Here is a 23,923-nt window from a genome sequence, read left to right as displayed (position 1 = left end):
GGCGGGGAGGGGGCGGGGACACTTGCATCATGCGTTTATTTTGGAGTCAAATATGATTTGGACCTCTCACGCAATGTTCCTCCCCCTGTCGCCAATCCTGTCCGACGAAAACAGGAGCAGAAGATGTATTCATACCTAAGCTGTCTATTCCAGTCCTTCTCCAGAGTCATACCTTGGAGCACACCTTGCTTGCTGAAAATGTGTGCGAATGCTCGAGAACTATCTGAGTGCATTGTGTAGGGATTTAAAGTCTACAATGAACCCCAGAATAAGAGGGACAACTAAGTTGGCAAGAAGGACATTCACAAAGTAAAAATGCAAAACAACAAGATTTATTGGACAATAAAAATCGCTACTGATAATGCTGAAGCTTCCAACCCACCTTAACCGCTGAAGCTTCAGAGCCCTCTCTCTCTCTCACTTACTCCTGACCAGTAAGTCCACCTGTATTGAGACGAATAATGACTTCCAACCTATATTTGCAACTCTTGACCAATAGGATGAGCGCTCCTAGCTTCCAGACAACGATCTCACCTTAATTTGTATCTCTAACCAGAGGTCTTCAGAACATTCTCGGCCTATGACCATTCTTTTAGCCCGTCAGCTTTACTGCCTTGGCGTGCCCCATAACTGCTAAACTATAACTTGTACCTTTGACCAGAAGCCCTGGAACATCCAGTCCACAAATGTTTCCTAGCTGTAATTTCAATTCACTCTGCATTGTCTTTCTTAAAGCTACATCACAGTATTTGACACTTAAACCAATGCCAACTTTAAGACTTCTTAACAACATACTGCAAAATTCACAAAATATCCCAATAATTCACACAAATAAAAACCTTTCATGGCTAAGCTTACGTACAGTACAATTTGATCATTTGGGACTTATTCATTGATGCACGATCAATTACACAAGGACGAGAGTTGGATGCAATCGAGGCTTTATTACTCTAAGATGTGTGGCCTTCTACAGCAGCTGGCGAAATGGCTGCTATACGAGGAGCACACATATTTATACTCTGCCTACTGGGCGGAGCCAGCAGGCAGGGAACTACCCCCGCACCTGTAGTACAGGGGCCTTACCGTAAAGCACCTACACCGACATCCTCTATATACAATATATACATCAGTGGTGACTACCACATTCACCCCCTGTTAAAATTGAGTCCGGCGGGGGTAGTGGAGAACTATATACAGGTAGACTTTTTAAAGTACAGAGAGAAAAAAAAATTGAATCCAGCGCGGTGGAGGGGAAAATTTATATACAGAGTGATGATGTTTTAAAAGTCCAGGTCATGTTACAGATTCAGTCGGTCCGGAGCCTTGATCTGCCGTTGGGAGCGCTGCAGTGTTGGTGGCGATTCCAGTGTCGGTCTGGTCTTCGGTGGCTCCGGGAGCGTGTCGAAGTCCTCTTCATCCCCGGGTGTGTGCAGGGCGAGGACAGATTGGCCTGGGGCGGGAGTTGCGGCTGGGAGCGCCGGGGGAGGGGGTGGTTGCGCCGGGCCGGGGGGGTGTGAGTGTGCGGAACCAGCTGGTGCCAGGTCCCTGAGGGAGACTGTATCTTGGCGGCCGCCGGGGTACGCTACGTAGGCGTACTGTGGGTTGGCGTGGAGTAGCTGTGCCCTCTCAAGCAACGGGTCTGCCTTGTGGAGTCATACGTCTTTATGGAGGAGTACGGGTCCTGGAGCTGTGAGCCAAGTCGAGAGCGACACCCCAGAGGTGGACGTCCAAGGGAAGGCAAAGAGACGTTCATGCAGTGTTTCATTAGTCGCAGTGCAGAGGAGCGACCGAATGGAGTGCAGGGCATCGGGGAGGACCTCTTGCCAACGGGAGGCCGGGAGATTTCTGGACCATAGGGCCAGCTGGACTGCCCTCCAGACCGTCCCATTCTCCCTCTCCACCTGCCCGTTTCCCCGGGGGTTGTAGCTGGTCGTCCTGCTCGAGGCGATACCCCTGTGGAGCAGGAACTGACGCAGCTCATCGCTCATGAATGAGGATCCCCTGTCGCTGTGGACGCAGGCGGGGAAGCCGAACAGAGCGAAGATGGTGTTGAGGGCTTTGATGACGGTGGCAGACGTCATGTCGGGGCATGGGATGGCGACGGGGAATCTGGAATATTCATTGACCATACTGAGGAAGTACGTATTACGCTCGGTGGAGGGGAGGGGCTCTTTGAAGTCCACGCTGAGGCGTTCAAAGGGGCGGGAGACCTTCACAAGGCACGCACGGTCTGGCCGGCAGAAGTGCAGTTTGCACTCCGCGCAGACCTGGCAATCTCTGGTGATAGCCCTGACTTCCTCGATGGAGTTGGGCAGATTGCGGGCCTTGATGAAATGGTAAAAACGTGTGACCCCCGAGTGACAGAGGTTGTCGTGCAGAGTCCAGGGTCGGTCCACCTGTGCGGTGGCACATGTACCTCGGGATAGGGCATCAGGGGGCTCATTGAGCTTACCGGGGCGATACAAAATCTCGTATTTGTAGGTGGAGAGCTCGATTCTCCACCTCAAGATTTTATCGTTTTTGATCTTGCCCCGCTGTGTGTTATTGAACATAAAGGCAACCGACCGTTGGTCAGTGAGGAGAGTGAATCTCCAATGCCGCACAGCTTCAACGATGGCTTGGGCCTCTTTCTCAACGGAGGAATGCCGAATTTCGGAGGCATGTAGGGTTTGTGAAAAAAAACGCCACGGGCCTGCCTGCCTGGTTGAGGATGGCGGCTAGAGCGACGTCTGATGCATCGCTCTCAACTTGGAATGGTAACGTCTCGTCGACCACGTGCATTACGGCCTTGGTGATGTCGGCCTTCATACGGTTGAAGGCCTGGTGTTCCTCGGCCGTTAAGGGAAAAAGAGTGGATTGAATGAGTGGGCGGGCCTTGTCCGCATAATTTGGGACCCACTGGGCGTAATAAGAAAAGAACCCCAGGCATCGTTTGAGGGCCATGGGGCAGTGGGGGAGAGGGAGTTCCATGAGGGGGCGCATGCACTCAGGATCGGGCCCCCAAACTCCATTCTGGACCACATAGCCGAGAATGGCCAAGCGGTTCGTGCTGAACATGCACTTCTCCTTGTTGTAGGTTAGGTTGAGGAGAGTGGCGGTGTGGCGAAATTTGGCAAGGTTGGCGTCATGGTCCTGCTGATCATGGCCGCAGATGGTGACATTGTCCAGGTACAGGAAAGTGGCCCGCAGCCCGGACCGGTCAACCATTCGGTCCATTTCCCGTTGGAAAACCGAGACCCCGTTGGTGACACCAAAGGGAACCCTAAGAAAGTGGTAAAGATGGCCATCTGCCTCGAAGGCAGTGTATGGGCAGTCCGCCTTATGGATGGGGAGCTGGTGGCAGGTGGATTTCAGGTCCACAGTTGAGAAGACCCGGTACTGTGCAATCTGATTGACCTTATCAGATATGCGTGGGAGGGTGTACATGTCGAGCTGCATATACCTATTGATGGTCTGGCTGTAGTCCACGACCACCCTGTGTTTCTCCCCAGTTTTCACTACCACTTGGGCTCTCCAGGGGCTGTTGCTGGCCTCGATGATGCCTTCACGAAGCAGTCGCAGGACCTCGGACCTGATGAAGGTCCTGTCCTGGGCGCTGTGCCGCCTGCTCCTGGTGGCGACGGGTTTGCAATCCGGGGTTAAGTTTGCAAATATGGAAGGTGGGTCGACCTTTAGGGTCGCGAGGCCGCATACAGTAAGGGGTGGTAGGGGACTGCCAAATTTCAGTGTTAGGCTCTGGAGGTTGCACTGGAAGTCCAGGCCGAGTAACAGGGCAGCGCAGAGGTTGGGGAGGACATAGAGGCGGAAGCCGCTGAACTCCACACCCTGGACAGTGAGAGTGGTGATGCAGTATCCCCGGATCCCCACGGAGTGGGACCCGGAGGCCAGGGAGATTCTCTGGTTAGCGGGGTATACCGAGAGGGAGCAGTGCCTTACCGTATCGGGGTGAATGAAGCTCTCGGTGTCCAGCAGACAGGAGATCTCGTGCCCATCGATCTTCACGTTAGTTGAAGCCGTTGCCAGGTTGTGTGGGCGAGACTGGTCAATCATGACTGAGGCGAGACACGGCTGGTCGTCGGCGGTTGCGGGCGGTGCGCGGCCAGATGAGGTGCCCGGGGACATGGGTCCTAGTAAGATGGCGGCGCCCACAGGCCGCACGCGTCGTGGGGAAAACGAGATGGCGGCACCTGACGATCCTGGGGAGAACAAGATAGCAGCGTCCACAGGCCGCACGTGGTGGGGGTCAAACAAGATGGTGGCGCCCACGGGCCGCACGTGGTCCAGGGAGGGGAAGATGGCGGCGCCCACTGGCCGCACGTGGTGGGAGCTGGAACAATAGTGGCGACTGAGCGGCTTGGCACACCGCAGCGAAGTGCCCCTTCTTGCCACAGGCCTTGCAAATGGCGTTCCAGGCTGGGCAGTGCTGTCGGGGATGTTTGGACTGCCCACAGAAGTAACATTTGGGCCCACTGGGGTTGGTTGGCTGCCGCGCGGCACAAGCATGGGGCTGGCTGAGGGCGGTCGCTGGTGGGGTCCACGATGGGGCGGCTGTCTGTGGAGTCCACGATGCACAGGAGGGGTGGGCCACGCGGTCGGTGGCATATGCCTGGATGTTGCACGAAGCGACCGTAAGTGAGAGCGTTAGCTTTATGGTTTCCGCGAGGTCGAGCGTGGCCCCTTCTAAGAGGCGCTGGCGGATGTAATCGGACCCTATCTCCGTAACAAAAGCGTCTCTCATGAGCATGTTCGAGTGTTCCGTGGCCAAGACGGCCTGACAGTCACAGTCTCTAACCAGGGGAATCAGGGCAAGCCACAAATCTTCCATTGGCTCACCAGGAAGTTGACGACGAGTGGAGAGGAGATACCTGGCGTAGAGAGTGTTAGTCCGCTGAGTGAGTTTTCCTTCAGTAGCGCCATGGCGTCTGCGTAGGTCGGCGCGTCCTGGATAAGTGGAAAGACGTTGGAGCTCAGCCGCGTGTAAAAGATCTGAATGTTCTGAGCTTCTGGAATTGGGTCTGGCGTTGTCTGCTTGAGGATGCAGCTGCAGGCGATCCGGCTTGATGCGGAGGTCCACCTTCTGAAAACTTAGTGTAATAAATTGATGCACGATCAAATACACAAAGACGAGAGTTGGATGCAATAGAGGCTTTATTACACTAAGGTGTGTGGCCTCCTACAGCAGCTGGTGAAATGGCTGTTGTACGAGGAGCACACATGTTTATACTCCGCCTGCTAGGCGGAGCCAGCAGGCAGGGATCTACCCCCGTACCTGTAGTACAAGGCCTTACCGTAAAGCACCTATATTAACTTCCTATATATACAATATATACATCAGTGGTGGCTACCACATTCATTACACAAATGTGTCAACAATGTGAAGTCTAACAATTGTAACGGCCTGCCCCATGCTCAATGTGGAGAGATGTCCCTCAAACTATATAGCCAATTGTCTGTCTCTAATAGAGAGATGCCTATGGTCCCTTGAGGACTAATCGTTCTGCTTCTCATCTCAAGAATAATATTGTCAAAAACAATACAGGACTTACAGGGGAGCAACAATTAAAATTCCCGTTAACCACGGCAAATATGAGCTCCCCCATTAAGAGGGCGGGGAACTCTAAACCATGTGTAATTATCTTGGGGCATTATAATTGGGGCATAGCCTCAAAATAAGGGGAAGTAGATTTAAGACTGAGCTTAGGAGGAACTTCTTCACTCAAAGGGTTGTGAATCTATGGAATTCCTTGCCCAGTGAAGCAGTTGAGGCTCCTTCATTAAATGTTTTCAAGATAAAGATAGATAGTTTTTTGAAGAATAAATGAATAAAGGGTTATGGTGTTCGGGCGGGAAAGTGAGGCTGAGTCCACAAAAGATCAGCCATGATCTCATTGAATGGCGGAGCAGGCTCGAGGGGCCAGGATGCCTACTCCTGCTCCTAGTTCTTATGTTTATGTTCTTATCTCTTGTATAAAGTCGGCCGATTTTGGCATCAATGGGAAGAGGCCCAGCCGGGATCTTCCCTGCTATATAAATAATAGTTCATTGGACTAGAACTTTGTTTCATTTAAACTTCTCAATGTAGACTCCTTCATGGTTCACAACACATATAATTCACAAAAAACATGTATTAATATATAGTTTTCAAATTTTAATTGAATCGGAATAGTCTGAACAGTGTTTGACTTTTCTTTCTTTTCCTTGCAGCGTGCTTGCCTGGTTACTATGGAGATCACTGTGGCCAGAGCTGCGAGTGCCATCCTGGCATTGCCTGTAACCATGTGACTGGCGAGTGTGGCTGTCTTGCTGGATTCACTGGCAATGGTTGTGAAGAAAGTAAGGAGGCCGTATTTAACTTGTTGAGTGATTGTGCATTTAGCGGACGCTGAAGGACAGCGCTGATATGTAATGTGTTTTGCACTGGTGAAAATGGCCGCTGCACCTTTATCTGTCTCCCGCTAATAATGAGGATCCACATTAACTGACAACTGATTGCCCAATCAAACTTGAAGCAATAATGTATTCAGAATTACTGAGTTATATATCTTTGGTATTGCTTAGTTTCATAATTAATTAGAATGCTTTCAGAGAGTTAGACCATTTTGCGACCCCAAGAATAACTGTTCAATTCACAGCAAATAGTACTTGACACATGGGGAGGCTGGATCAGAGAGCAAACCAGCTTACATGCTGGGGGAGATTTTCCAGCTGTTCTCGCCAGCGGGATATTTGGGTCCCACCAACAGTCAATCCCCGTCGCGGCTATCCTGGCAGTGGGGGTTGGATTCAATAGGAAATCCTATTGACAGTGGAGGGATCAGATGAGAGAAACATGCCACAGGGTGGGGTGGGGGGGGGGGGTAGCAATCTTCCCTAAAGCAGCCTGTTATAAGACCTTAGTTAGTTTACTGTCAAACATTGAGCTCCACATTATAGGAAATACATTGTGGGTTTGGAAAGGTTACAATATCACTCAGTTGCAAAAAATAAATGTTGGCTACTGTAGAAATATTTCCACCCTTTGCTGCTTTTATTTCACGAGGATGTTACCTGATATAAGAAAATATAAATACCAAGACTGAAAATATTGGGTCTTTTTCCATCAGAACCATGCAGATGACAGGGCATTGAATGTGAGATAGAGCTGGGCTACCTGTTTTATGCCTAATGTTTAATTTCATTGACTGCAATGGAACTAAATACCAGGAGTTGTGTATAGCAGGTGGCCGATCGAGTATCAACCCCACTCCTCACCCCCATAGTTCCATCAGGCTAAAGAATGGCTAGAGCGGCTTCTTTAAAACCTAGAAGAAGGGATGGGGAAAATGGTAAAATGAGAATGAGGGAGAAATGAAAATCAGCCTCTTTCAAAAGGAAAGATTGGCCTCAGTTCTATGGGATGCATTCAGATTTAATACATCTTTGTATCTTGTGTTAGAAGCTCTATTGTGCTAACTTCTCCAAGTTGCTTGGGGAGACCTTTAACGTGATACCAAACTTTCATTGGCTCTGTAGTGTAATGATGGTTGAAATCAATATTTACTGCTCTTGCCAAGCCGACCAGTAAAGGCCAAGTCTGATTTTTAAAAGTTCCCAATTTAAGGTGTGTCCAAGTGTGGATAGTGCCACTAATGCACAATAAATGATCTTGGATGTCATTGGAGTTATAATAATCCACAATAGATGCTCCTTTCTTGAATTCACCTCTGCCCAGACTTTCTTTGGATGAAAGAGCATTCGCCACATCTCAAATTTGGGCTATTTGGATCTTCGAAAGCTTAGGCATTGGAAGAGCCCACTTCGGCTCATTGTGTCTGCGCCAGTCATTTATTTCAAATGGAATCTGGGATCCCAGCGCAGCCTTTTATTCTCCCACCTGGAGGTTCTCATCCAAGCCACTCACCAGCCTGACTTGGAAATATATCACTGTACCTTCACTGTCGCTGGGTCAGAATCCTGGAACTCCCTCCCTAACAGCAGGGACTTCAGCGGATCAAGAAGGCAGCTCACAACCACCTCCCTACGGGCAGCGAGGGATGGCCAATAAATGCTGGCCAAGCCAGCAATGCCCACATGCCATAAAATGAAGAAATTGTTTAAAAATACACTGAAAAGGGTGTTTGGATATTCTTCTATTTAAACACCCTTGTCAGCATAATCATAGCTGGATGCTTAATTGAGGATCCTTACCTCAAACCCACCTCTGGCTATAATTTAATGGACTTGGTGATTGGTACTAACCAGGAGCGAACTCTTCTCTTTAATCCAATGTGTACTGAATGTTTACAGGGTGGTGACACTGAGTCAGACATAACCTGTTCACTATCAGGCAGGACTGAATTATTCCTTTTGGTGTACTAATGGTGGTGTTGTGTTAAACGGACAGCAACATTTTCTAACTTTTCTTCCCTTTTACCTCCCAGACTGTACGCCAGGTACCTATGGACAGAACTGTAACCAGGTGTGCCAGTGCTCAGGAGTGAATGAGGAGTGCCACCCTGTCACTGGGAAATGCACCTGTCTACCAGGCTACCATGGTGCCCGCTGCGACCTTCGTATGTATTCATTGATTTTCACTGATGGCCTCTGGTTTGCAGCTACCTGTCAGTTTCTCTGTCATATCCTCAGATAGATTCATCTTTTCCTGCAGCTTGTAAAAATCAGGTTGCAAATCATTCAAAGTGAAACTTTTCAATTTTTTAAATAATCCACCCAGAGAGAATTTGAATTATTTATAGCTCCAATATTTCACAATTTGCATTTCCCAGAAATATTACCAACTTGAAATAAAATGCCCCATCATAGAATTTACAGTGCAGAAGGAGGCCATTCAGCCCATCGAGTCTGCACCAGCCCTTGGAAAGGGCACCCCACTCAAGCACACACCTCCTCCAACCCATCCCCTTAACCCAGTAACCCCAATTAACCGTTTTGGACACAAAGGGCAATTTAGCAGAGCCAATCCACCTAAACCGCACATCTTTGGACTGTGGGGGGAAACCGGAGCACCCGGAGGAAACCCACGCACACACGGGGTGAACGTGCAGACTCCACACAGACAGTGACCCAAACCGGGAATCGAATCTGGGACCCTGGAGCTGTGAAGCAATTGTGATAACCACTATGCTACCGTGCTGTGCCCTTTACATCAATAACTTTGATTGATGTAAAGATTGTTATAGCATGCCTTCTTTTGTTCACCTATGAACAGTTTGGGTTCTCAGTTTGTCAGCCATGCGCCAATATCAACTGCACAGCTATAACATCCAGTTGTGCACTTAGCATCAGTATCAAGCTCTCCTCTCTAATAATCTCTGGTATATTCCCATTGTCAATGTAAAATGTTCATTCCTACATTTAATGTGTCGAATGCAGACAGTTAAAGAAACATTTCTGTTTTCAATTACCTTACCAAGTATGTATTAGGGGTTGTAACTTCCTCAGAATGGCAATCGGCATGGGTTGCCACTCCGTGCCCACATATCCACACCTAATGTCTTCTGTGACTGTCTCGCCATACCTTCTGACTCAGCCGGGTTGAGGTCCAGGCAGCGGAGCTTTCTCCAATGCCCAGTGTCTAATTGCAGGAAAGGAGAATTGAAGGAGGCCACCCCCCCTTTTTTACAGATATCAGGGTTGTCGGGCCTCAGGGAGGGGGGGTTGGGAGGAGTGGGAGAGCGTCCGACCTGGGACTCCGTAGGCGCTCGGGTGATTGGAGGTAAGGTTGGAAGGCCTGGTCGGGTCAGGGGTTGGGGGAGCGGTCTGATCTGAATTTGGTGGGGGGGCAGAGATTAGGGTTGTGCCTGCTGGATGGGGTCAGATTGGGTTGGGTTCAGAGCTGGGCCCAGGGGTGGTGGGTGGTTGAGGGGTCCCTTGCACGTGCGAGGCTTCCCATGGGAGGGGGGGGGGGGGGGATTCCCAGCTCACCTTTGGAGTAACCCCACCCCCACCCAATCAGACACTGGGAAGCTAGGAAGTTATGGCATTATTAATTGAACTCATAAAACATAGAACATACAGTGCAAAAGGAGGCCATTCGGCCCATAGAGTCTGCACCGACCCATTTAAGCCCTCACTTCCACCCTATCTCCATAACCCAATAACCCCTCCTAACCGTTTTGGTCACTAAGGGCAATTTAACCCTAACCCTAACCCTAACCTGCATGTCTTTGGACTATGGGAGGAAACCGGAGCACCCGGAGGAAACCCACGCAGACACGGGGAGAACATGCAGACTCCACACAGACAGTGACCTAGCGGGGAATTGAACCTGGGACCCTGGCGCTGTGAAGCCACAGTGCTATCCACTTGTGCTATCGTGCTGCCCACTCTTAAAGAGAAAGACAAAATATATTTCAGTAACTATTCTACAAGGGTTTATTTTTTACAGTTAGCAGGTTGTTATGGGCAAATTAACCTGCTATTTTGGTGCAGTCAAGAATGGATTATGTGAAGCTATATTGAGCATGTATGATGGGGTTATAGGCGGCAAGATTCTACGTTTGGGGTACGATAGGCTCGCTTCGATTAATTGGGAACAAAGACCCATAGCGAGCACATTTGCCGTGTTTCCCGGTGCTCGCAGCAGTGCCAGGACACCAGGCTGCCCAAAGGGCATGCAGCTGGGGACCTCAAATCCCCCGAGAGACCCCCACGAGTGCCGTTCCATTTGATCCCTGTTTGAGGGGGACCAGTGCTAAACGTTGCACTGGTTACCCCCTTGGCCCACCGCGAGATCCAATGCGTCAGGTAAACACTTGCCAGGACCTGAACCAATTCCCGTCCACACGAATCGCGGCCCAGAGGACAGGAAGGTCACGAGGGCTGGAGAACATGGTGCCTGGCCCGTTAATAGGATGCAAATGGGTCTTTAATGACACATTTACATCCTCCCACGGGCCCAGGGCCTGAATCTTGATCCCATTGCTAACGGGGAACTGGGGCATCATAAACGGCGGGACCATGATTTTTGCCTGATGCTGGATTCTTCGCCGCATCAGAAACTCCGTGACTGGTGAAGGGCAGTGGAGAATCCAGCCCATAATCTGCCATTATCTCAGACACTAGAGGTACCACGAATGAAGTTGTGAGATATTTGCTTATAAAATGACCATTCCAGGCGGAAGAATTGCGCCTGTACTTAAACATCAGAGGGCCTTCAATTTACCTTCAGGGTCATGGAACATAGAAGATGAATGTTAGTAATCTGCGCAGTGGGTGCCTCGCAGTAAAATGAAGGGCTGGATTCTCTGATCCTCCAGCTGCATGTTTCTCGGCGCGCCATCCGCTGGCAGAGGGATTTTATACTCCCGCCACATGTCAGCAGGATTTCCCTTGAAGCCATCCCATGCCACCAGGAAGCCAATGGGCGGGGGTGCACTGTCAGTGAGAAAAGTGAATCGCAATGGCGGGTGAATTCCGGCCGAGATTAAACTTCTTGATTAAGAGTGAGTGGACTTGTCTTTCAGAATGTCCAGAGGGAACCTACGGACCCTACTGTCGAGAGAGCTGCAAGTGTCAGAACGAGGGGCAGTGTGACACTGTGACTGGAACTTGTAGCTGTTCTCCTGGGTTTATTGGACCAGACTGCATGATCAGTAAGTCACGCTTGTCCAAACCTTCCAACAGGAATAACCAACAGAAATTTAACGATTATTTTCAGAAATAATCGTTCCCTGATGAAAACTCAAAAATGTCTGTGCAAAATCTTTACTGTTCGAGCAGGCAGTTCCAGGTCACTTACAATACAGGGTAAACTTTTATTTGTCTCAACAATGTGCCTCAACCCTAACTTCAGAAGAACAGAATTCACCAATGGAATGGGTTTGCAAACGATACAGTGATGTTGTTGCTTTATTCATTTACCTGTTCTTACTTTCCTTTTGAGACAACGTGAGATTGGTATCAATATAAGGGGGAGAATGAAATCTGTGGAATGACCTTGTATCGCGTAAGTGATGCAATGCCAAGTGTATTTACATCATAGCCATTTCCAACTCTCAAGCAGCATTCTGTTGATAATATGAATGAGTATGGTAAAATGTAAGGTTTAAGCCTTACCAAACCTTTCCCTGGTGTGACCCTATTTGAATGCCCCATAACCCCAGAGTGAAGATTCAGGGGGTACTAGAGTTGTTTAGTATCCTACCCAGGCCCACCCCCCTGTTCTATTCCCATAGCCCCACCTAACCTGCACATCTTTAGACACTAATGGGCAATTTAGCATGGCCAATCCACCTAACCTGCACATCTTTGGGCTGTGGGAGGAAACCAGAGCGCCCGGAGGAAACCCACGTAGACACCGGGAGACACATGCAAACTCCACACTCAGAAGTATTTTTACTTGTACTTTGGGATGTTTTAGGGCTATGAAAGGCACCATAAAAATACATAAAGGGGATTATAAAATCTTAAAACAATTATAGAAATAAGAGTAAATGTTGGGAGGTGTTGCACTTGATGAGAAGCCTTACTGGATAATGTTGCATGCTATGGATATGGCCCTATAGTGTTCATTGTCATATCTGTGATCCAGTGAACCTCCAGTCTGGGAGCAGAACCTTACTAAATGTACCCTCTTGTTCCAATGCCAGCTTGATCAAAGGTACAACATTGCTCAATCTCTCCATTCTGAAATATGCTTATATTAGTTAGCATTCATGTATTGGCTTCAAATCTCACAATCTTTCATTGCTAGAGGGATGGAGTTCAAGACTAGGGAGGTTATGCTGCAATTGTATAAGGTGTTGGTGAGGCCACATCTGGAGTATTGTGTTCAGTTTTGGTCTCCTTACCTGAGAAAGGACATATTGGCACTGGAGGGAGTGCAGAGGAGATTCACTAGGTTGATTCCAGAGTTGAGGGGATTAGATTATGACGAGAGGTTGAGTAGACTGGGACTGTACTCATTGGGGTTTAGAAGGATGCGGGGGGATCTTATTGAAACATATAAAATTATGAAGGGAATAGATAGGATAGATGTGGGCAGGTTGTTTCCACTGGTCGGGGAAAGCAGAACTAGGGGGCATAGCCTCAAAATAAGGGAAGTAGATTTAGGACCGAGTTTAGGAGGAACTTCTTCACCCAAAGGGTTGTGAATCTCTGGAATTCCTTGCCCAGTGAAGCAGTTGAGGCTCCTTCTTTAAACGTTTTTAAGAAAAAGATAGATACCTTTCTAAAGAATAATGGGATTCGGGGATATGGTGTACGGGCCGGAGAGTGGACCTGAGGCCACAAAGATCAGCCATGATCTCATTGAATGGCGGAGCAGGCTCGAGGGGCCAGATGGCCTACTCCTGTTCCTAGTTCTTATGTTCTTATGATATTTGCGCTAATAAATATTTCTCCCATCCAGCTTGTCCAGAAGGCTATTATGGGAAAGACTGTGTGATGCTCTGTCCCTGTGGTGAAGAAGGCCGATGTAACCCTGTGACAGGAAAATGTCACTGCCGCTCTGGTACAATGGGTTCCACCTGCCAGAAAGGTACGGCCCAATAATTTATCCTATAAACAGAATCCTGAGGAGTCACTATATTCACAATATAATCCTAGTTTTTGATACTTCTGAATTGAGAACGGTCCTAAGCATTAATCTACAGTGCTTAATTTTATTATCTGTGAATGGTGCTCGACTATTAAAATGGACTTATTTATATACAGTCAAACATTCATGTTCAGGTAATGCGATCATTTTAAGTGGCTTCCTGACATATCACTCAGAAGTCAATGGGTCAAAAACTGGAAGCAGAATCCCTACTATTCGCTCCAAGATCATACTGTAAGAAAGCTGAACAAGCAGCAATCTGAATGCACTTAAAATGTTAACAGAACTTTTGGATTTGTCAGCCTGACATAACAGATTTCCATGTTAGTGAGTGAAGTGTGTGCTTGAATGCAATATCTAAATTTTCTGTACCAACCAATGTTGCGTTCAGGGTGGTTTCTGCTCACTTATGCGGGAGCTCGTTTAAACTCTGAAGGCTGAAATAATATTAAAGTCTAACGAGTCGTGAAGCAAATTCAGCACTGATGTTTTCAGACAGGTTGTCCTTGGATATTCTGGCAGATTGCAAATTTAGACAGTTTATGAACAATTGTTTAAAGTCCTGTTGTTTCGGTTCAGTATGTCCAATGGGAAGTTTCGGACTGGGCTGTTTGGAGGTCTGTGCCTGTCAGAATGGTGGTACCTGCAACCCAGAAGATGGAACATGTTCCTGTGGGCTTGGATGGACTGGTACCCATTGTGAAAAAGGTATGTTGACTGGTTAAAGAGGCACTTCTTGTATGTGAGTCTCTGGATTTTAAAATACTTATTAGTTAGGGCACTGGATTAAAATTAATAGATTTTAACTACTTTAACTGTAATTGCAACTACGTCAAAGAGAGTGGGATCAATAAATACTAGGCTCTTTTTGGAAGCAATGAACGGTGAATATTTCTCCATGATTCTATGATACAGGGGTCATTAACTATATGTTATAATTCAGTCCAGGGTACATTGGAGTGTTATAATGAGGGAGCATGAGATAAAATGCATAATGTTATAACAGGAGATAGGGAAAAAAATCACAATGCACTAAGATGAGGGTGGGTAGATCTATATTGTAACATCTTGTAAAGAAGGACTATGATGTAAATCAGAGTGGTATATTGAGGGGAATGGTCTATATTAGAAGGTCATAATGAGGAATATGGTTTTGTTCATTGTTACAGTCAGGAGGGAGGAATAGAATATTAGATTTACACTGAGTTAATGGGGTGCCAAAACTGAAATATGAAAGGAATGACAATGGTATTGACCATAGACTCTGCATCAGGTGAAGTATGGAATGAAGGTGAAGGCACTTCCTTCTAACACTTCCTTCAGTCCAGTTTCTCATCCATTCCAGACTGTCATTACCAGAGCTCTGGCAGGCAACACTCTCAGTCAAAGAATGGTGCTGGGAATGGTGGGCAGTGCAGGGAATGATGGGCAGTGCAGGGAATGATGGGCAGTGCAGGAAATGGTGGGCAGTGCTGGAAATGGTGGGCAGTGCAGGGAATGGTGGGCAGTGCTGGGAATGGCGAATGTAGGAGAAAGTTTTCTTCTGTTGGAGAAAGCATATAAAGGTATTGAAAACTGTGTAGTGATTTTTCTTTGTGACGCAGAATGTCCTGTTGGGAAATATGGAGCCAACTGCCAGTTGGACTGTTTGTGTTGGAATAATGGAACGTGTGATCGGCATATTGGAAGCTGTCAGTGTTTGGAGGGTTTCTACGGACCTTTGTGTGAACATGGTTAGTGGTTTTTTTTTATACACTCTTCACCAATAGTCGATCAATGTGCATTGAATAGGATGACATGTGAAACCTGACAAATGGCTGGTTTGTGACTTGATACCACTCGGAGAGATTGACCAAGTGATGCGGAAGCTGCCTCAAGACCGTAGATTGACGTGGAAATGATCAACTGCTGTTCTGTGCATACCAATTTCTTTTTTTAATAAACGTTTTAAGGTTCACATCGCTTTCACAATGTGAACAGATGTTAGCAGTTAGTCACCTCATTAATGACTTTGGAGATTGCCTTTGAATCATTGGTTCACAGTTTTAACTCAACTTCACTTCCTGTACATTGATCATCAAAATAAATTCTGTTTGACCCAAACAGCTTGCGGTGGTCAAGACTTCAGTCCAATTGGAATAAATAAAGTGGAAAGCCGTTGTGCATAGTAAATTGCTCCTAAATAGAGTTGCCTGTGTCGATATGTTGAGTTTACTGAGTCAGACATTTATGGTATTCCTTCAGATGACATTGTGGAATCAGGATTGAGGGTTATTGAATGTTAGTTGAGAGTTATTTTGACCTCTATATTTTGCTGGCTTCTTTCCTAGCTTGCCCTCTGGGGTTTTATGGTTTAACCTGCGCCCACCCCTGTGACTGTAAGCACGGTGCTGCTTGTGAACCCAGCACGGGCCAGTGCATCTGTCCATCTGGTTACCATGGTGATTACTGTGAAAAAGGTAACGTCACTTCTGACTATTTTTTCTCAAATGATTTTGCCACACCACCCTCATTTGGGTTCTGAAATAGAGGTTAGCAATCGGCACCACAGCCTGTAATGCAATAGAACATAGAACATTACAGCGCAGTACAGGCCCTTCGGCCCTCGATGTTGTGCCGACCTGTGAAACCACTCTAAAGCCCATCTACACTATTCCCTTATCGTCCATATGTCTATCCAATGACCATTTGAATGCCCTTAGTGTTGGCGAGTCCACTACTGTTGCAGGCAGGGCATTCCACGCCCTTACTACTCTCTGAGTAAAGAACCTACCTCTGACATCTGTCTTAGATCTATCTCCCCCCAATTTAAAGCTATGTCCCCTCGTGCTAGACATCACCATCCGAGGAAAAAGGCTCTCACTGTCCACCCTATCCAATCCTCTGATCATCTTGTATGCCTCAATTAAGTCACCTCTTAACCTTCTTCTCTCTAACGAAAACAGCCTCAAGTCCCTCAGCCTTTCCTCATAAGATCTTCCCTCCATACCAGGCAACATTCTGGTAAATCTCCTCTGCACCCTTTCCAATGCCTCCACATCCTTCCTATAATGCGGCGACCAGAATTGCACGCAGTACTCCAAATGCGGCCGCACCAGAGTTTTGTACAGCTGCAACATGACCTCATGGCTCCGAAACTCAATCCCTCTACCAATAAAAGCTAACACACCGTACGCCTTCTTAACAACCTTCTCAACCTGGGTGGCAACTTTCAGGGATCTATATACATGGACACCGAGATAGTTTAATCTGTGGAGTAAAATTTTGGAGAGGGCTACAGGCAGTCATTTAGATGAAAGATTAATTAATTTTTTATGCAGATGAGTGGATACTTTGCATGGGATGCAGGTTGGAAACTGACTGAGGCATTCCGACAGCTGATATCACAGGGGCAGGTTTTGATCTGCACGGATATCTGTTGGGGAAGATCCAGGGCGGGATTCTCCGTCCCACCAGCCACTTTTCCCAGCGCGACGCACTCCAGCCGGCAGCGGAATCCTCCGTTCCGGCAGCCATCCAATGGGGTTTCCCGTTGTGGCCATCCCACACCATCGGGAAACCCCCGGGCGTGGATGCACTGCCGGCAAAATAGATGATCCCCCCGATGGAGAATCCCACAGCCAAAGTCCTTTATAGATCCACCTGATTCTCATACCTTTGATTTGATGGTGGGCTTTGTTAAGGATGTGCGATCTGTCCCATAAGATTACTACCCTGACTACGAAGACAAACATTTCCCTGGAGAACAAAGAATTTTTGGGAGTAAGATATTGGCTTGAATCTAATCAAGAGGTTTGGATGAATTGGGGACCTAAGTTACCAGCTGTGGTTCAGTTGGTAACCCTCTTGCCTCTAACTCAGAGTACAGTATTAAGGGAGTGCTGTTCTGCCACAGGTGCCATCTTCCGGATGAGATGTTAAATCAAGGCCCCATCAACCCTCTCAGATGGGTGTAAAAATCCTGTGGTACTATTTTGCTGAAAAGCAGAGAAATTGGGCGGCATTCTCCCATCGGGCGGCTAAGTGTTGACGCCGGCGTTAAAACGGAAGTGTTTTACTCTGGCGCGGCAATTGTTCCGGGACCCCATTCTCCGGCCCACAGGGGGCTAGCACGGCGCTGAACCCTGCGCTGCGTGGTCCGCGCATGCGCAGTTGGGCCGGCGCCAACTAGCGCATGTGCAGTGGCCTTCGTCTCCGCGCCGGCCCCAATGCCAAATGGCGGAGGGCTACAGGAGCCGGTGTGGAGGAAAGGGGCCCCCCCCCAGCCAAAGAGGCCGGCCCGCCGTTTGGTGGTCCCCGATCCCGGGCCAGGCCACTACGGAGGCTCCCCCTGCGGTCGGACCTCCCCCCCCCTCTCTCTCTCACAAGCCACCCCCGGACCTTTCAACGCTAAGATCCCGCCAGCTCAGAGGATGTTAGAACGGCGCCGGCGGGACTTGGATTTTTTGTGATGTCCACTCGGCCCACACGGGCCGGAGAGTCGCCGCATACCCCAACCGGCGCCGCACCGACCATGCCGGCGCTGATAGCGGGCCAGTGTCGGGCGGCGTGGCGCGAATCACGCGGCTCTGCGCTGATTCTCCGATCCGGCGGGGGGGGGGTCGGAGAATTCCGCCCATTATCCCTGGCACCCTGGCCAATATTTATCCGTAAATCAACAGCACAAAAACAGATTATCTGGTTATTATTCTATTGCTGTTTGTAGAAACTTGCTGTGCCTGCATTTCAAATGACTAAACTTCAAAAAGTACTTTAAATCTGCAGACGTGAATGCTTTGGGACATCCTGTGGTCATGAAAGGCATTACATAAATGCAAGTCTTAAAGTAGATAAACTAGACCTATTCCTTGGGAGAATCTTTTTCTATAACTCATCATTTGTTTATATTATTCCCTTTGCTGTATTTCCCTAATATATGATTGTATACATGCTTTATCCTGTTCACACATGCATGTTCTCTCTCTCTCTCTCTCTTTCTCTCTCACACATGTAAACACGCACAAGCACACAGGAAGACTTGTGACAAGGTTATAAGCATGAACTAATCTTTATCGCAGTACTTTGTTCAGTGCAGGTGAGATTTACTTTTTCTTTTCGAAGGGAGTAGGATGAGTCAGTGCTCCCAACCCCTCCCTCTAATGCTCAATCTCTAAAAGACTCTAACTAACAGCATGTGGCTGGGGAAGAGCTAGTGAGAAGGAGGTGAGTGTTTGTGGATGTTTCATGTTCTAATGTGCAAAAATTGATTTGTTATATGCTAGCTTGTGAAGCTGGACGCTTTGGGGAGAGATGCCAGCAGGCGTGTGATTGTGACGGCCCCACGTGCCATCCTGTAACAGGAAAGTGCCTTTGCCCACCAGGTAGAACTGGAGACCGATGTGACATTGGTAATATTTTTTCCTGCACGTTCAATTTTCTTGTATTTTATCTTTATGATAATAGTTTATCTGATAGTAGTCCTTGGATATTTCTTTGTACATCACACATGTGGTCCGGAGCTCTCGCTGTCGGGCATTTTCTAGAAAGGACTTGTCACCCTTGTGGAATGTGGAACATTTTCTTTGGTATCATTAGCGCTCATTGTAAATCTTTGCTCTTCTGTGTGGACTAAAAATTGGATTGGTTTTAACGTGGACTATGAGTTTGAATGGCAGACTGTCGGACGGTCATTCAATGGACTTAATTGGTCGAGTGTTGCATTTAGGAGGTTAATTTAGCAGAGTAGATCTTAGGAATTTCAATCTTGCTCAAGAAATACCAGAATTGCTCATTATTCAGAGAACTAGAATTCAAATCTAAGTTTAAAAAATATATATGTTCATGGATTATGGGCGCTTGCTGGCCAGGCCAGCATTTATTGCTCGCCCCTGGTTGCTGATGAGAATGCAGTGGTGAGCCACCTTCTTGTGCCATTGCATTCCCTGCGGTGATGGGGCCTACTTGTGAAGAAGGTATATGGTGTTAGGAACAACGTATAGCTTTCAGTTTAGTTTGTATTTTGTATTTCTATGTTAAGAATGTGGTGCATTGCTTTGTCCTGGATGGTGCCGAGCTTATTTAATGTTGTTGGAGCGGCACTCATCCAGGCAAGTGGAAAGTATCCCATCACATTCCTGACTTGTGCTTTGATGGTTGATAGGCTTTGGGGAGTCAGGAGGTAAGTTAATCATCACAGAATTTCCAACCTGCTCCTATATGGCTGGGTCCAGTTTAGTTTCTGGTCAGTGATAACCCCCAGGATGTTGATAGTGGATGGTTCAGTGATGATAATGCCATTGACTGTTTTGGGGGTATGGTTGGATTCGCTCTTGTTGGACATGGTCGTTGCCTGGCACCTGTGTGGTGTGGATGCTACTTATCAGTGTAATAATAAATCAACCCATCATAAATCGCTAGAACTAACAATAATCCACTTGGATGACATTCCGAGAAATCATAACTGAACCTCCGACGCAACTGACTGGCAGGATGACAAATATAATATTGAACCTTCGTTCAATCCCACTGCTGTGTAGTTTGCCTCTCACTCATTTTCAGCCTTGCCTTTAAACTGAGCATTAAAAGGCAATATAGACGTCCACCTGATAAGAGAAGGGAATCAACCTTTCTTTGCTGAGGTCAACTGTCAGTTGATATGAAAATAGTCTAATATTTCCTTCCGACAAAGGTAACATTCTAGTTACTGAAATGTAGAAGAGATGGGAATTCCTGAACAAATAAAGCTTCATATATTGATTCTCAAAGTGCTTTTTCATTTTGTTGCTTTCCAGAATGTAGAAGCAGCCGATATGGACCTAACTGCTCCTTGACCTGCAATTGTGCCAACAAAGCTCACTGTAACTCTCGCAATGGAAGCTGTGTGTGTTCCTTCCAGTGGATGGGGCCTACTTGTGAAGAAGGTATGGTGTTAGGAACAATGTATGGCTTTAAGTTTAATTCATATTTTGTATTTGTATGTTGAGGAAAGTGAAACCCGGATCTAGTTTAATTTACAGTTTTTTTTAGTTGAGTGCAGGTAAGTCTGGGGCACTGTTGTATACAGCATAAAGTGGTTTTGCAACTCCTTGAGTACAAAGGGGTTATGTTGTAGCAAACCTCGGAGGCCATCTGATGCCTGGCCTATCAGGGCAAAGCACGCACAGTTCCTGCAGTGTTGGGAACTTTAAAGCCTGCAGAACAGATCCTTCTAGGAGAAGAGTTGGAGTCACTGGCTGGTATTGTTATGGTCCTTTATACTTTCTGTAAGTAGTTTTTTCCTCTAAATAAACTGTCTGTTGCTGTTATCCACTGATGGTCACCTGGAGTCCCTGTTATTACAGGTTAGTAGTTGAAAAGAAAGCATAGGTTAGAAAAAACTGCTGTTGCCTAGCAACGAGAGTCAAGGCGCACACACACACACAGTAAAAGACAGAAGAACAGGTACCCAGTTAGTGTATAGACACCCGGGTGCCTCGAGGAAGAAACTCTGAAGACTGCTGAGTGTAGGGAATGCACATGTTTGCTCTAAATTTAAATTAATAATAAGTCTAGAGTGCAGTCTCAGGGATGAATACCACGTGAGGAAGAGCACCTGGTGAATGTTCAGAAGTCCTCCAGAAGGAAATTGTTTGAAACTGAGCCAGTCCAAGTCTTGGTGTTGCGATAGTGATAAATCTTCACTGGGGATTTGTGTATGTAAGGGATGAAAGGAGCAGTATGAGTTTGAATCATTTTTTGATATGTGTATTAAAATCATTCCAAGCTTTATTGTTGAGTTTATTATAATTCATTTTCCTTGTTTAATAACCACTTTATTCTTTGTGCTAAAAGTACACTGGCATATTTCTTGTGAATGCATTTAGTAATTGGTCTTGATGGTTTTCTAAAATTGAACAGTTAGGGGGTGGAATTCTCCCCCAAAATTTCTAAATGTGGTTTCCGGTGGGAAACGAGGTGAGATTCCCATCAAGTGGTTCAATGCGTTTCAGAACGCAATCCATTCACATTTAGGAATTCTTTTGGAGGGGGGCACGTATTGCACTGTTGCGGGAATAGTATAACAAGAATCCTTGAGTGGTATCTGTAGACAGTTTGAGCTGAAAAAAATGGATTTATTTTCAATAGTTTTCTGTCTTTGAGAATTTAGCAACTAGTGGCTTGTCGGATTTTTATCTTATATGATTTTTAACCCGGCACTGAGAGGGGTGGGGCCTTAACATGTCAGCAGGCCCGGCTTCACAGAAAGGGTTTCCCAATGTCAAAGTGACAGTAAAGCACCCCCCCCCCCTCCCCTACAACATTGTCAGCATCGGAGATCCCACCATCCTCGCTGACATCAGGCTCCTCTCCCCAAATACCTGTACCAGTTCCCATTGTTATGACCCCAGCTTCAAGTCAACAAAACCTGGCTTGGTAGGTCCTGGGGGCGATTCTCCAGTCGTGTTGGCAGTGCCTGGTTGGCGGTGTCAGGAGTCAGTGCCGTGGCCCCGACCACTCGGGGATCCCAACAGATTTCGAAGCCCCCCCACTGGCGTGAACATCATATCTGGTCTCCGGTGGTGGAGACCAGAAGTGAGTCCTGCCGGCCTCAGCTGCGCTCGCGGAGAGGAGGAAGAATTTTGGAGCCGGTTGGCTTTAAACTCACCAAGCATATTTAAATGCTTGTTTAAATATGCTCATCTATTTCACGCCCATTGACCAAAAACTGAATAACAGAATTATCTCATTGGCATTTCTGGGAACTTCCCAAGCACAAAGTGAAACCACATTGCTTTGGGAAATCCTCTAAGTGTCGTATTTTGCTACTTAAGTTCAAGTTACTTTCTTCCCTTTTAACAGATATCCTGCTGCTTTAGAGGAGAAAATATTAATGGAGTTAATATTATGGTGTATTTACCTTGAAGATGATTGGATAATACCAGGCAGATTTTTTTTTCAATCCATTGTTAATAAAATAGAAGATTCCTTTTTTTTAATGCATCATTATGATTGTGTCTGATCATCATTCAAGATGTACGATGCAACGAAGAATGGCACATGCCTTAAGCCAGAGAAGAATTTTAAATCCTTGAAATATTATCTGCTTGAGAAATTGACTGGTGGCCATTTTGAGGTTACCAACTAGCCACTGATTTGGAATGCAAATGACAAAAAACCTTTCCTGCTTCTTTCCAGGGGGTCCTCCACAGTCTCTCATTCCCCATGGGCGTGCTCAATCAGAGGAAAATCATCGGCAAAGAACTTTCCACCAGTCATAGTTTGATCCAGGATCCTGGCTTTCTGAGAAGCAATTGGATTTGTTTACAGCAGAACTTACTCATCAAATCAGGAAATGTTATGAGCTCTTGAGTTACAACCCTGAATTTATCTCCTCATCTGTATAAGTGACCCAGAAGTATACTTTGCTTCGCTAATCGTATACATCTCATGGCCATTTTGATTATAGCCTGGAGCAATTTAAGCTCTTGCAAAGAATGCTGTGACCAGGTACACAGTGAGAAATGCTCAGTTCATGATGCTTCCATTCATGGGAAGATTAAAAATCTCACACAAAGGGGAAAAGTGACACTGCGATAATTAACCATGAAGAGCTCTGGAAGTATAATTATGTTGTAATAATGGGCGCACAAATGTATGTTAGATTATCTAGATGATAGGACAAAAAAAACGTTTAAATTGATGCACAAACACTAACTAATTCTATGCACATTTTGATGCCACCTCATTCATCCTTTTGGAATAGTATTGATAAAGCAGCCCCATTTACATCTGCTGGGTTTGTTCCTCATCTCATTTGCAATCATGGTTTTGTTGTTGTAATGCATCATTAATATTCATGAAACGTTTTCAGACAGTTTGAGACCTTCACCAAGAATCTTGCTATTTGATCTACTTTGAAGCTTGATATCCTGAATAAATGCATCCAGGTCAGTTAATATCAATGAATGGACAGAAACTATCAACATTCCTTGACACTATTCGACTCAGTCTACTGAACTGCCTCTAATGCAACTACATCCCTGCTCAATGACAGATAGAGGGACTGTCATACTGCAATTTTGAAAAAAAGACTAAAGTCTATTTAGTAATTACTTCAATTTTGCTCTCTGAAAACTTGGATTCTCTAGGTTCAGAGAGGATCCACATTCCTTAGTGTGGCTGGAAATGCCACGGGCTGTTTGTTTCCATTTTGTTAGCGTTGGTGACTACAAACAATTATCTCAACTAGCAATTACCTTAACACTTTTGATTAGTTATTTGATCACTTCGGACTGATGGAAGAATGTTCCCCACCTCGAGGATACAGATACACATGATATTTTTGGCTATCAGAGCCAGCGTACTGTCTAATGAGTGTCAAAGATTTGTGAAAAATGAGCTGGAGGTTACCCAGTGAGTAACATT

The 23,923-nt window shown here is 46.5% G+C and overlaps 1 protein-coding gene across 4 annotated transcripts in view; it reads left to right on the top strand.

The window, feature by feature from the left end:
- Positions 1 to 23,454, top strand: part of LOC140389667 (uncharacterized) — a 405,956-nt gene extending 382,502 nt beyond the window's left edge. For all 4 annotated transcript variants that reach the window (XM_072474012.1, XM_072474013.1, XM_072474011.1 and 1 more), the window contains 10 exons: positions 6,205 to 6,333; positions 8,421 to 8,552; positions 11,466 to 11,594; positions 13,352 to 13,480; positions 14,120 to 14,248; positions 15,145 to 15,273; positions 15,871 to 15,999; positions 18,802 to 18,927; positions 20,311 to 20,439; positions 22,694 to 23,454. In XM_072474012.1, coding sequence (XP_072330113.1) covers positions 6,205 to 6,333; positions 8,421 to 8,552; positions 11,466 to 11,594; positions 13,352 to 13,480; positions 14,120 to 14,248; positions 15,145 to 15,273; positions 15,871 to 15,999; positions 18,802 to 18,927; positions 20,311 to 20,439; positions 22,694 to 22,776 — 1,244 coding nt within the window. In that variant the 3' untranslated portion in view covers positions 22,777 to 23,454. The remainder of the gene's footprint in view (positions 1 to 6,204; positions 6,334 to 8,420; positions 8,553 to 11,465; positions 11,595 to 13,351; positions 13,481 to 14,119; positions 14,249 to 15,144; positions 15,274 to 15,870; positions 16,000 to 18,801; positions 18,928 to 20,310; positions 20,440 to 22,693) is intronic.
- The last annotated feature ends 469 nt before the right edge of the window (positions 23,455 to 23,923 follow it).

The sequence above is a fragment of the Scyliorhinus torazame genome, chromosome 14 (assembly GCF_047496885.1).
Source record: "Scyliorhinus torazame isolate Kashiwa2021f chromosome 14, sScyTor2.1, whole genome shotgun sequence".
Lineage (NCBI taxonomy): Eukaryota > Metazoa > Chordata > Chondrichthyes > Carcharhiniformes > Scyliorhinidae > Scyliorhinus > Scyliorhinus torazame.
Note: the sequence above shows the minus strand (reverse complement) of the source record. Positions and strands in the feature narration are given on the sequence as shown.